At 44.2% G+C, this 15033-nt stretch overlaps 1 protein-coding gene across 1 annotated transcript; it reads left to right on the plus strand.

Annotated features, from left to right (window-relative positions):
• The first annotated feature begins 502 nt into the window (after positions 1-502).
• On the plus strand, positions 503-3070 carry LOC127328602 (uncharacterized). The gene has a single exon (XM_051355192.1). It carries the CDS (start codon positions 503-505, stop codon positions 3068-3070), a length of 2568 nt encoding a protein of 855 aa, XP_051211152.1.
• The last annotated feature ends 11963 nt before the right edge of the window (positions 3071-15033 follow it).

Here is a 15033-nt window from a genome sequence, read left to right on the forward strand (position 1 = left end):
GCCACGTCGCCCGAAGAGAACATCACCACCTACTTTAGGCCCTCGTTTTCCTTCTGGTTCGCTTGCTTGTGAAGCCACCAATATATTCGTATCTGTGATCTCTCCCCTGTTTCTCTTCTCTACCCCGCTGCTTCTAGAATTCCATCCCCTTGCTGCTGCTACTAAAGCTTGTACCCAGATAATCTAGACTGTAAGGGAAAATCGTGGTGTGAATCTGAGAGTGTGATCTAGGTTCATATCATTTGGTATCAGATTCAGTGACATCCGCTTCCGTTCCTCTTTAATCCCTCGATTCGGTCCCCGATCTGTTGATCCTCAGCGTGCAGGCGCTGATCTCTCGTAGATCAGCACAAAGTCCTTCACAGGCGCCTCTGCTGGGCCAGACTCGAATTTGGGGCGAGGTTTGGTGTGGTGCCCTGAACCTGTTCGGCGTATTGCTGAAGCGAAGCTGGAGACAAGGAAAGCACAAACGCGGTGGGATACTTCGAAGAGACTCGACACCATGACGATGACACTCGATTCATTGGCCAAGCTCATCGCGGAGGGCGAGCAGCGGAGGGCAAGTGAGATGCTGGAGTTGCGTTCGACCCTGTCCAACATCAATCCTGAACTTGAGGCCATCAAGGGCTCGGTTGATACCTTCAAGCCGGAGCTCGAAGAAATCAAGTCCAATTTGGAGGCATGGAAGCCCGCTATGGAGAGCAAGGTGGCTGACCTCGGTTTGGCGGTGCGGGATCTGCGTCGTCAAGTCGACCACATCGCGAAGGGAGTGGGAGTCGGCGCGCTTGGTTCTCCACCAGCGGGGACAATTCCACTGACGGGCACATCTTCGTCAGTATCGCCATCAGTGGGCGTGCACTCCGGGCAATCTGGCCACGGCGTCGAACTACAACACCGGGGCGCAGCGGTGGAGTCCCTTGACACTCCACCGCCCACCCCGGTCACAGGTCCGAAACACATCATGTCTATGGTTCCTTTTACTGCAAATACTATAGCTGTCCCTGGGTTAGAAGCACCTAAACAAACTATCTCTGGCACTAATCCACCTCCACAAGCTGATTTCCCTAAATTTGATGGAGAAAACCCACGCCTATGGTCGCGCGCTTGCGAGAAGTATTTTAGGGTTTATGCTGTTAGTGCAGAGTATTGGGTTGAGTATGCAACGATGCATTTTACTGGAAATGCAGCGTTGTGGTTTCAAAGTGCGGAGGATAAAATGGGTGCTATATCATGGCAATCGTTTTGTGATACTATAAACAAACGATTCGACCGTGGTCAGTACCAACACCTATACCGTTTGTCTTTCCGTATTAAACAACATACCACTGTCTTAGAGTATATTGGGAGATTCGATAATCTCATGCACCACATGCTTGCTTACAAGCCAGATTTAGATCCAACATTCTTCACCACTCGCTTCATTGATGGCTTGCGTAATGATTTGCGTGCTACTGTCCTAATTCAATGCCCCCAAGATCTCGATACTGCCGTGTCTCTCGCCTTGTTGCAGGAAGAAATTGGGGAAGATGTGGACACTATGCAGTACTCTCCTAAACCAAGTGGTTTTCAGCGCGTCAACTATAAATCACACAGTCCTAAAAGCTGTGAGGTTTCGCATGATCGCGCCAAGGCAGGGGTCCAAGCTGAGGACCGCAGGGCTACTGATGTGGCCAGGGCAACATCTACTGCTCAGAAATTGGCTGCTTTGAAGGCGTATAGAAGAGCTATGCATTTGTGTTTTAAGTGTGGCGAAAAATTTAGCCAACAACATCAATGTGCTAAGACAGCCCAGCTACATATTGTGGAGGAGTTATTGGAAATGATAGAAGGTCCAGACAGCCCGGACTCTTACACTACAGCTGTCGAGGCTGTTACAGAGGCTGATCAAGACTTGTTCTGTTTGTCCCAACAAGCAGTGTCAGGTACTGAGAACAACGCTTGTTTCAGGTTGCAAGGTGTGATCCAAGGCAGGGAGGTCCTCATTCTCATCGATTCAGGATCATCAGGCAATTTCATCAGTGAGCTCCTTGCAAAACAACTCGAAGGTGTTCAACCTCTGTCAATACCAGTGAAAGTGAAAGTAGCTAATGGGGAGATCATTTCTGGTAGCCACTATATTCCAGAGTGTTTGTGGTCCTGTCAAGGTGCTCAGTTTAATACGTCAGTCAAGATTTTGCCTATACAGTGCTATGATTTAATCTTAGGAATCGAATGGCTTAAGACCCAGAGTCCAATGCAAGTGGATTGGGAGGCCAAATGGATGGAAGTGAAGCAACCTGGTGGCAAACATCAAATCTTTGGTATTTCAGCTGACACATCTTCTTGTCATATCATATCTGCTGACCTATTGGCTCAATGGGATGAAAATGAAGCTTTATTGTATTTAGTACAGTTGTGTTTAGTGGATGAACAAGAACACAGTACAATACCAGAAGCCCTGAGCCAGCTAACAGCTGAATTTGCTACGTTGTTTGAAGAACCAACAGGCCTTCCCCCTCAGCGCTTGTGTGATCATAAAATTCCTCTATTACCTGGTGCTACACCAATGAAACAAAGGCCCTACAGGTATAATCCGCTACAGAAAAATGAGATCGAGAAACAAGTGGCGGAGTTAATTAAGCAAGGCGTGTTACAGTATAGTTCAAGCCCGTTTGCTTCCCCCGCTTTACTGGTTAAGAAGAAAGACCTCACTTGGAGGCTCTGTCAGGATTTCCGGCGCCTCAATGCAATGACTATCAAAAACAAATACCCATTGCCGGTCATTGACGAACTGTTAGATGAGTTGGCTGGTGCTCATTGGTTTACTAGTCTTGACCTGCGAGCGGGTTATCACCAGATCCGTATGTCAGCTGAAGATGAGCACAAGACGGCATTCCAAACACATCACGGACATTTCGAATACAAAGTCATGCCTTATGGGCTTACTGGTGCGCCTGCCACCTTTCAAGGCGTGATGAATGAAGTTCTCGCACCTGGGTTGCGCAAATTTGTCATAGTATTCATAGATGACATTCTTATCTATAGCAAAACACTCTCTGATCATGTGCAGCACGTGAGGCAAGTTTTCTAGATGCTGAATGCAAATCAGTTGAAAGTGAAAAAGAGCAAATGCTTCTGCGGCCAAAAAGAGGTATCGTATTTGGGACATGTCATCAGTGGACAGGGTGTAACCACAAATCCCAAGAAAATTGCACCTATTGTGGACTGGAAAGCACCTAAGGATGCCAAACAACTCCGCAGTTTCCTTGGAATGGCGGGTTACTACAGGAAATTCGTGCGTGGATATGGTATTATTAGCAAAGTGTTGACCGAATTACTCAGAAAAGGAGTTCAGTTTATTTGGACGTCAGAGCATGATTCTTCCTTCCAGGCCTTGAAAGCTGCCTTGACGTCAACTCCAGTGCTGGCTCTTCCGGATTTCAACAAGAAATTCACCATTGAGACTGATGCTTGTGACAGGGGTGTAGGGGCAGTGTTAATGCAGGAAGGGCACCCACTTGCATTCTTAAGTAAAGCTTTGGGCCCGAGACAGCGTGCATTCTCAACTTATGAAAAAGAATGCTTGGCCATTTTGTTGGCTGTTGATAAATGGAGACCCTATCTTCAGCATGGTGAATTTTTTATCAAAACTGATCAAAGAAGCTTGGTGAATCTAACTGATCAACGGTTGTCCACGCCATGGCAACACAAGGCTTTGACTAAACTGTTAGGCTTGCAATTCAAGATAGTCTACAACAAAGGACTGGATAATAGGGTGGCTGACGCTTTGTCTCGCAACCCGGCATTTGGTGATGACCATTTTATGGCATTGTCATAGAGCACACCTGTTTGGCTGGAGGAAGTGGCAGCTAGCTATTTGCAAGATGAGAAAGCCCAAAAACTGCTAGCCAAATTGACAATCCAATCACCCTTCGATAGTTTTTCCCTCAGGGATGGTCTGATTAGATACAAGGACAGAATATGGCTGGGTAATTCCAACAGCCTCCAAGCCAAAATCACTCGAGCTTTGCACGATGGAGCGGTGGGGGACATTCTGGATTTTATGTTACTTACCACCGGATTAAAAAGTTGTTTGCCTGGCCGGGTCTAAAAACTTTTGTTAAGACTTGGGTATCTCAATGTTCTGTCTGTCAACAAGCCAAAACTGAACGAGTTGCTTACCCGGGCCTCTTACAACCTTTGCCAACGCCTAGTGACGCCTGGGAGATTGTCACAATGGATTTTGTGGATGGGCTACCAAGATCAGCAGGTTTCAACTGCATTATGGTAGTTGTTGACAAGTTTTCCAGGTATGCACATTTTGTGCCCTTGTCTCATCCTTATACTGCCTTGTCCGTGGCCAATGCATACATGCAAAACATCTTCAAGCTGCACAGTTTGCCCAAAGCTATCGTGTGAGACCGCGATCCAGTCTTCACTAGTAAGGTATGGAAAGAGCTCTTTAAACAGTCTGACACACAACTTAACATGAGTTCTGCTCATCATCCTCAGTCGGATGGTCAAACTGAGCGGGTTAACCAATGTATGGAAGGATACCTGAGATGTTATGTGCACTCCTGCCAAACAAAGTGGGCACAGTGGTTACATCTTGCAGAGTTTTGGTATAACACGAGTTACCACTCAAGCTTGCATAAAACACCTTTTGAAGTGTTATATGGACATAGCCCCAGAGTCCTTGGAATTGATCGTGTTGAAGCTTGTGCTTTGCCTAATCTGGAGGAATGGCTCAGTGAGAGAGCTTTGATGACAAAACTGTTACAGCTTCATTTGGAACGGATGCAGCAACGCATGAAAGCTCAGGCAGATAAAGGGAGGACAGAGCGAACTTTTGCGGTTGGCGACTGGGTCTATTTGAAGCTACAACCGTACCTTCAATCTTCTGTTGAGCATCGCTCGAACTACAAACTCTCGTTCAAGTTCTATGGCCCTTACAAAATTGAGCAAAGAGTGGGGGAGGTGGCTTATAAACTTAAGCTGCCGGAGACAAGCATGATACACCCCGTGATCCATGTTTCCCAACTAAAAAAGTCTGTGTCCAAAGACACTAAGGTCTTCCAGGAATTGCCGGTTGATCCTCCAGCCCTTCAAGTACCAGAGAAGGTTTTGGCTACACGCACAAGGCAACTGGGCACCTCATCACGCAAAGAAGCTTTGGTACGTTGGTCTGGTTTACCTGATACTCTTGCTACTTGGGAAAACGTACAGGTCCTTCGTCGTCGCTTTCCGGATGCACCGGCTTGGGGTCAAGCCGGTCCTGAAGAATTGGGGGATGTCACGAACTCTGCTCGAAGACCTGGACGCAAGGCGCGTAAACTAAAGGAGATCGAGACCCTGAAGAGTGGGACCATTGAAGAGGTGGAGCAGCTCAGGAGATCAAAGAGGGAGCGAAGGGTGGCCGCCCGATTCAGCGGACCAGACTGGACGGCGTGATCCAACGGTCCTCCTCATCCTCGCCACGTCACCCGAAGAGAACAGCACCACCTACTTTAGGCCCTCGTTTTCCTTCTGGTTCGCTTGCTTGTGATGCCACCAATATATTCGTATCTGTGATCTCTCCCCTGTTTCTCTTCTCTACCCCACTGCTTCTAGAATTCCATCCCCTTGCTGCTGCTACTAAAGCTTGTACCCAGATAATCTAGACTGTAGGGGAAAATCGTGGTGTGAATCTGAGAGTGTGATCTAGGTTCATATCAGCGACGCACCCAGCCGGCACCGGCGGCGATGGTTAACGCCCGTCGGAGCCCTCAGCAGCCACCGTGCTTCACCGGCGCGGTGATTCTCCTCGTCGGACGGCCCTAGTGGACCACGGCCCCGGCATGGCGGCCGTCGCGCTCATGACTGGACACGGTGTCGCACATTCCCGCAGCCACCTGACGTGGCCGCGCTCGTACCCGCGGCCTCCTGGTGCGACTCTGGCGACGAGGTTGCCTAAGGCGCTCCCAGCGTGGAGCACGTGGCCGCGGCGGGCTTGGTCTTCACGGCTGGCGGCGCTCGACGCGGTGGGCTTGGTCTTCACGGCCGGCACCGCTCGACGTGGCGTGGCTTCCCGCGGTCTCCCGGTGGCGGCCCCTTGGCCGGCGCGGCTTGGAGCTCTCTCCAGTCAACTCTCGTTGCAGAAATATGGGGAATTTTTCCTCTGGTATGTGACCGAACGGGATAGGATAAACCAACCTTATCTGGTCACTGGTTTTGCTTGAAGATCCTCTGTATTTACAGCAACTCGCAAAACCAACCACAAACGAGTGTCCTAGTTCAATTTGCATATTGAATCCGAATATTTTTTGATTTCAATATTATTTTATGCGCAGTACTATTGATTTAGTACTCATCATGATTAGAACTCTGATTTTTTTTAGTATATTCTCACTACCGTTTCTGCTGAGTATTATCTATTCCAGAACTGTGGTGTAAATTATTTCCATGTTCTAAACATGTTGAGATTGTTTACTCCATTATTTGCAATGGAGGTCGTTATTTCTTGCAAATAAAAATCAATTCATCTTAATTGAGCCAATTGGCTTAATACGAGAAATAATTGATATGCAAAGTCTAAGTGACTTCTTCAAATTGATGTTTTCGGATCATAGGTAGTGTGCGGATCTACTGCATTGCAGATTATCTTCACTACCATGATTGCTTTATCAAGTAATCTCCCATACATTATTACTAAGTCATGACATAAGGCGCTAGAACTACGAGTATCTACTGATTATATCAGATTATACTCTCTAGTGCTACGAGAAGGACTCCAAAATTACTTTTGGAGATTATCTACAAAGTGTCATACTTAACAATTTGAGGTTCATGCTAATGATTTCAAGCCAATGCCTTGAAATTACAATTAATTTTGCAAAATTCATTACAACATAACCATGATGGTTTTTGATTTACCAATTGTAAATTAATAATCTCTGGTTAACCCATGTAAGTAAACGATGACCGAAAAGAATTTGAAGCCTTCGCCCTTAATGGCCACAACTACCCTACATGGACCATGGACATAAAGATCAGCCATGCATCTCGTGGAATAGTGTGTGCAATCCAGGCCCTGAAGGATCCACCTTCGGCTGGAGTCACGCTGCTAACAGAAGAGAAAAGGTATGTTATCTTGTAGATCCTAAGACATCATACATCCAGATCATAAGGGTTGTGAAAGGCATGTCAGAGCACAAGTTTGAAAAACTAAGCTTTGCGATGAGTGTGGATGTTATACGCATATCACGGAGAAATGCCACACCCCACAACATCTGGTTTTTCTGTATCAACAATCGCTGGAATGCAAATAACCTTAAGGGAAAAGGTTTGAAGCTCACTTCAACCTTCATCCAGACTGCACTAATAGAGATGGTTGTTCGCGAGATGTTCCTCTTCGACATTGCAACACCATGACTCTCTAGTGGTCACGGGACCCTATGGGCACGGAGAACAAGATCATTGAGTATGCCTCAACCGACAAGTTTGGAGACTTTAACTAGTACCATTATCTCCTTAGTGAATGATTTATCCATGTCCATTTTTGTTGTTGTAATAGAACATATATATTGTATTTCACAATATATTTTATCAGCACTCTGGTATGAATAAGATTGGATGTCTTCTATATATTTGATAAAGATTTCCACAATGGAAACTCTCTAATTCGATATATATATATATTTCTACGGGATTCAATCCAATGGATGAGGAACAAGTATTTAAAAAGGTACCCTCTCTATTGTTTGGATTGTACTACACGTACATCCAACCCGTAGCACATGTTGCCTATAAATCAATTCCATTGGTCATGATTTGCATGAAGCTAATTTTCCTTAATAATTAGATATTATGTAGCTCATTTTGAGGTTCTCATATAGTCCCTCGATCGAATGCATTCGAGGTGATATTTGTGGCCTCTTCCAACCATAGTGTGGACTAAAATCGAATTATAATCAATTCGAATGGACAATGATGCAACTTATCTTCATGTGCCTCCAATAATTATTGTATGGCTTTCGAAGATTGGAGTTCGGCACTTTGTCACATATGTCCATACACAAAAGGTTTGGTTGAATATCTGAGCAAGAGGATCGGGCTCGTTGCACGCCCTTTGTTATGAGTTGAAATTTTACCAACTTCACGTTGAAGTCATGCGGCTTTACACATCCTTGACTAACTAACTGCATATTGTAGTACTTCCCCTCTGATACGCGGAAATCCTCCGAGCATTTCCCATCTGCGTAAGTTTGGAAGCGCTTCACGTGTACCGATCTCACCACCGCAGCGTACATCATAGGCCCACAAATTAGGGATATATGTGGGGTACAGATCTCCGTCGATCACTAAGTACCTTGAACTCCTCATAAGGGATCTGTTCATAGCCTTGTACGTTGATTACAAATATTGAAGGATGGATATTTCCAGGTATTAGGGGGAGATTTCAAGTACCAAATAGAATGCCAGGAATCATTTGGAACTCCACGTTCCTCTCCATATCCACGTATTCAAGAATCTGGACAATACGTCTACGATTCACAAATTTGCAACACTTTGCAAATAACCTGCATGCCAGATTCATTTACTGATTAAAAGGTGATATATAATCCTTTAATTCGGCTAGAAATGCGCCCCGAAAGAGTGGAGGTACCAATAAAACCACTCAACTCCCTATTTCTGAAAAGAGGAGGAGTAGTACGGCCTCTAACCAGGATCTAGCTTCCTAGAAGCAACAAGGTTAAAGGAGGAGAAATCCTCTGAATCAGTAAATGCATATCAACCTAGCGTTGATTAACACCTTATGGGTAGTATACACCCAGTGGAAGGGAAACCTCCACAACCCAGCTTCAGCTTGCACACACTGGCTTGGACATCGGAACATCCAGACTCACTCGTATTGGGAAATCACGAAGAGTCATCATGGGTGCTTGGGAGATTTCCTCCAACTATATTGATTCTGGAGAATCATATAATTAAAGCTTACAAATGTTGATAATATTTCTCTTGTATGATTGCAAACATCCTTCATAATGATTCAGATCCAAAGACCATGGCCATGGCAGAGTGTAAACCACTTGCTTGGACTGAAACAATCAAAGGGTGCAATCCAAGCAGAATTAGCCTCGCTCCTCCAAATGAATTCCCTATGCGGTTCAATATGTTCTCTTTCAGAAACGGAATGAGATAACAAGGTGGTGAGAAAGCAAGGCTTGTAGCACAAGGTCGGATTTACGCAGAGATCCGAGACCTAATCTCCAGACGTGAGTGGAATCCTATTTCCGATATATTATATCATCGGCAATACAAAATCATATATCTATTGCAGTTGATAGATGTAGTGACTACATATCGATGTGGATCACTAGATTTGAACATGTATGGTTCCCGATGGAATCACAATCCGAATCGAAATGCAAATGCAACATGTATTGTGTAAATTTAATAAGTCACAACATGGCTTATTGTTGTCGGTATATTTTGGTACAACTGATGTAGTGAGTTCCTTATACACAAGGATTACTCCTACAATGATGATTCCCATGTGTGTTTGTCATACACAAGGATTACTCTTACAATGACGAAGCGTGTGATCATCTAAAAGACGGAATTTGAGATGAAGGATTTGGTGAAACCCAAATAGTGCTTTGATATTACAAGTCGAGCTACTTCACTTAAGTATTATGGTACACCAAGCTGCCTATATTATAAATATTGGAGAAACTTACAATGGAAAAGTCATATCCATCTCCCATGTCGGTTAATCAATCTCTAGACGTAGAGAAAGATCCACTCAAACCACGGGATGATGTAGAAGGGATGTTGGAACTTGAAGTTCCATATCTCAGTGCCATTGGACCCACCAATGCAATTGGTTGGGAATAAAGAATATCTTATGATATCTTCAATGCACCACATTACTTGACATATTTGTAAATTCAGAGAAATCCGAACTCCAATATCATCAGGATACAGGGATAATGGCTGCTTGTATAATCCCGACAATGTGTACCAACTTGGTAGAATTGACACTCCGGCGACTACACCTACCAATCATTCTTAAATACGAAGCCGCGTCAACACGTGTAGCTTTACGGAATGATAAACCACATACATAAATCATGTGGTATTGGTTCTCTTGAATCATCAACCATTATCTACACAGATAATATCGCTTGTGTTGCATGGATGCAAACATGATACATTGATACGTCCCAAACGTATCTATAATTTCTTATGTTCCATGCTACTTTTATGATGATACTCACATGTTTTATACACATTATATGTCATATTTATGCATTTTCTGGCACTAACCTATTGACGAGATGCCGAAGAGCCAGTTGCTATTTTTTTTTTGTTTCAGAAATCCTAGTAAGGAAATATTCTCGGAATTGGACGAAATCAAAGCCCAGGGGCCTATTTTTCCACGAAGCTTCCAGAAGACCGGAGGGGAGACGAAGTGGGGCCACGGGGCGCCGCCACACTAGGGCGGCGCGGCCTAGAGGGGGCCCGCGCGGCCCTAGAGTGTGGGGCCCCCGTGACTCTCCCGACTCCGCCCTTCCGCCTACTTAAAGCCTCTGTCGCGAAACCCCCAGTACTGAGAGCCACGATACGGAAAACCTTCCAGAGATGCCGCCGCCGCCAATCCCATCTCGGGGGATTCAGGAGATCGCCTCCGGCACCCTGCCAGAGAGGGGAATCATCTCCCGGAGGTCTCTTCATCGCCATGATCGCCTCCGGATCGATGTGTGAGTAGTTCACCCCTGGACCATGGGTCCATAGCAGTAGCTAGATGGTCGTCTTCTCCTCATTGTCCTATCATGTTCGATCTTGTGAGCTGCCTATCATGATCAAGATCGTCTATTTGTAATCCTTCATGTTGTGTTTGTTGGGATCCGATGGATATTGAATACTATGTCAAGTTGATTATCAATCTATCATATATGTTATTTATGTTCTTGCATGCTCTCCGTTGCTAGTAGAGGCTCGGGCCAAGTTGATACTTGGGACTCCAAGAGGGAGTATTTATGCTCGATAGTGGGTTCATGCCTCCATTAAATGCGGGACAAGGTGAGAAAGTTCTAAGGTTGTGGATGTCTTTGTTGCCACTAGGGATAAAACATCGATGCTTTGTCTAAGGATATTTGTGTTGATTACATTACGCACCATACTTAATGCAATTGTCTGTTGTTTACAACTTAATGCGGAGGGGTTCGGATGATAACCTGAAGGTGGACTTTTTAGGCATAGATGCATGCTGGATGGCGGTCTATGTACTTTGTCGTAATGCCCTGATTAAATCTCATAGTACTCATCATGATATATGTATGTGCATTGTTATGCCTTCTTTATTTGTCAATTGCCCAACTGTAATTTGTTCACCCAACATCTGCTATCTTATGGGAGAGACACCACTAGTGAACTGTGGACCCCGGTCCTATTCCTTACATCTGAAATACAATCTACTGCAATTGTTCTTTACTGTTCTTCGCAAACAAACATCATCATCCACACTATACATCTAATCCTTTGTTTACAGCAAGCCGGTGAGATTGACAACCTCGCTGTTACGTTGGGGCAAAGTTCTGTGATTGTGTTGTGCAGGTTCCACGTTGGCGCCGGAATCCCTGGTGTTGCGCCGCACTACATTCCTCCGCCATCAACCTTCAACGTGCTTCTTGACTCCTCTTGGTTCGATGAAACCTTTGTTTCTTACTGAGGGAAACTTGCTACTGTGCGCATCACACCTTCCTCTTGGGGTTCCCAACGGACGTGTCAACTACACGCATCAAGCAAATTTCTGGCGCCGTTGCCGGGGAGATCAAGACACGCTGCAAGGGGAGTCTCCACTTCCAATCTCTTTACTTTGTTTTTGTCTTGCTTTATTTTATTTACTACTTTGTTTGCTGCACTAAAACTAAACACAAAAAAAAATTAGTTTCTAGTTTTACTTTATTTACTGTCTTGTTCTCTATATCAAAAACACAAAAAAAAATTAGTTACTTGCATTTACTTTATCTAGTTTGCTTTATTTACTATTGCTAAAATGAATACTCCTGAAAACACTAAGTTGTGTGACTTCACAAACACTAATAATAATGATTTCCTATGCACACCTATTGCTCCACCTGCTACTACAGCAGAATACTTTGAAATTAAACCTGCTTTACTGAATCTTGTTATGAGAGAGCAATTTTCTGGTGTTAGTTCTGATGATGCTGCTGCCCATCTTAATAATTTTGTTGAATTATGTGAAATGCAAAAGTATAAGGATGTAGATGGTGATATTATAAAATTAAAATTGTTTCCTTTCTCCTTAAGAGGAAGAGCTAAAGATTGGTTGCTATCTTTGCCTAAGAATAGTATTGATTCATGGACTAAATGTAAGGATGCTTTTATTGGTAGACATTATCCTCCCGCTAAAATTATATCTTTGAGAAGTAGCATAATGAATTTCAAGCAATTAGATAATGAACATGTTGCTCAAGCATGGGAGAGAATGAAATCTTTGGTAAAGAATTTCCCAACCCATGGACTGACTACTTGGATGATCATCCAAACCTTTTATGCAGGACTGAATTTTTCTTCGCGGAACCTATTGGATTCAGCTGCTGGAGGTACCTTTATGTCCATTGATACGTCTCCAACGTATCGATAATTTCTTATGTTCCATGCCACATTATTGATGTTATCTACATGTTTTATGCACACTTTATCATATTCGTGCATTTTCTGGAACTAACCTATTAACAAGATGCCGAAGTGCCAGTTGCTGTTTTCTGCTGTTTTTGGTTTCAGAAATCCTAGTAAGGAAATATTCTCGGAATTTGACGAAATCAACGCCCAGGGGCCTATTTTGCCACGAAGCTTCCAGAAGTCCGAAGACGAAACGAAGTGGGGCCACGGGGTGCCCAAACCCTAGGGCGGCGCGGCCCCCCCCCTTGGCCGCGCCGGCCTGTGGTGTGGGGCCCCCGTGCCCCCTCCTGACTTGTCCTTCCGCCTACTTAAAGCCTCCGTTGCGAAACCCACAGTACCGAGGGCCACGGTACGGAAAACCTTCCAGAGACGCCGCCGCCGCCGATCCCATCTCGGGGGATCCAGGAGATCGCCTCTGGCACCCTGCCGGAGAGGGGAATCATCTCCCGGAGGACTCTACGCCGCCATGGTCGCCTCCGGTGTGATGTGTGAGTAGTCTACCCCTGGACTATGGGTCCATAGCAGTAGCTAGATGGTTGTCTTCTCCCCATTGTGCTATCATTGTCGGATCTTGTGAGCTGCCTAACATGATCAAGATCATCTATCTGTAATTCTATATGTTGCGTTTGTTGGGATCCGATGAATAGAGAATACTTGTTATGTTGATTATCAAAGTTATATCTATGTGTTGTTTATGATCTTGCATGCTCTCCGTTACTAGTAGATGCTCTGGCCAAGTAGATGCTTGTAACTCCAAGAGGGGGTATTTATGCTCGATAGTGGGTTCATGCCTGCATTGACACAGGACGGTGTGAGAAAGTTCTAAGGTTGTGTTGTGCTGTTGCCACTAGGGATAAAACATTGATGCTATGTCTAAGGATGTAGTTGTTGATTACATTACGCACCATACTTAATGCAATTGTCTGTTGCTTTGCAACTTAATACTGGAGGGGGTTCGGATGATAACCTAAAGGTGGACTTTTTAGGCATAGATGCAGTTGGATGGCGGTCTATGTACTTTGTCGTAATGCCTAATTAAATCTCACTATACTCATCATGATATGTATGTGCATGGTCATGCCCTCTTTATTTGTCAATTGCCCAACTGTAATTTGTTCACCCAACATGATGTTTATCTTATGGGAGAGACACCTCTAGTGAACTGTGGACCCCGGTCCAATTCTCTTTACTGAAATACAATCTACTGCAATACTTGTTCTACTGTTTTCTGCAAACAATCATCTTCCACACAATACGGTTAATCCTTTGTTACAGCAAGCCGGTGAGATTGACAACCTCAACTTTGTTTCGTTGGGGCAAAGTACTTTGGTTGTGTTGTGCAGGTTCCACGTTGGCGCCGGAATCCCTGGTGTTGCGCCGCACTACATCCCGCCGCCATCAACCTTCAACGTGCTTCTTGGCTCCTCCTGGTTCGATAAACCTTGGTTTCTTTCTGAGGGAAAACTTGCTGCTGTGCACATCATACCTTCCTCTTGGGGTTCCCAACGAACGTGTGAGTTACACGCCATCAAGCTCTTTTTCTGGCGCCGTTGCCGGGGAGATCAAGACACGCTGCAAGGGGAGTCTCCACTTCTCAATCTCTTTACTTTGTTTTTGTCTTGCTTAGTTTTATTTACTACTTTGTTTGCTGCACTAAATCAAAATACAAAAAATTAGTTGCTAGTTTTACTTTATTTGCTATCTTGTTTGCTATATCAAAAACACAAAAAAATTAGTTACTTGCATTTACTTTATCTAGTTTGCTTTATTTACTGTTGCTAAAATGGCCAACCCTGAAAATACTAAGTTGTGTGACTTCACAACCACAAATAATAATGATTTCTTATGCACACCTATTGCTCCACCTGCTACTACAGCAGAATTCTTTGAAATTAAACACCTTTCTTGAATCTTGTTATGCGAGAGCAATTTTCTGGTGTTAGTTCTGATGATGCTGCTGCCCATCTCAATAATTTTGTTGAACTATGTGAAATGCAAAAATATAAAGATGTAGATGGTGACATTATAAAATTAAAATTGTTCCCTTTCTCATTAAGAGGAAGAGCTAAAGATTGGTTGCTATCTCTGCCTAAGAATAGTATTGATTCATGGACTAAATGCAAGGATGCTTTTATTGGTAGATATTATCCCCCTGCTAAAATTATATCTTTGAGGAGTAGCATAATGAATTTTAAACAATTAGATACTGAACATGTTGCTCAAGCTTGGGAAAGAATGAAATCTCTGGTTAAAAATTGCCCAACTCATGGACTGACTACTTGGATGATCATCCAAACCTTCTATGCAGGACTAAATTTTTCTTCGCGGAATTTATTGGATTCAGCTGCTGGAGGTACCTTTATG

Source organism: Lolium perenne, chromosome 2 (assembly GCF_019359855.2).
Source record: "Lolium perenne isolate Kyuss_39 chromosome 2, Kyuss_2.0, whole genome shotgun sequence".
NCBI classification, from domain to species: domain Eukaryota; kingdom Viridiplantae; phylum Streptophyta; class Magnoliopsida; order Poales; family Poaceae; genus Lolium; species Lolium perenne.

What these genes read in the sequence shown, in the direction of transcription:
- LOC127328602 (XM_051355192.1), top strand. Translation starts at nt 503, where the DNA reads ATGACGATGACACTCGATTCATTGGCCAAGCTCATCGCGGAGGGCGAG.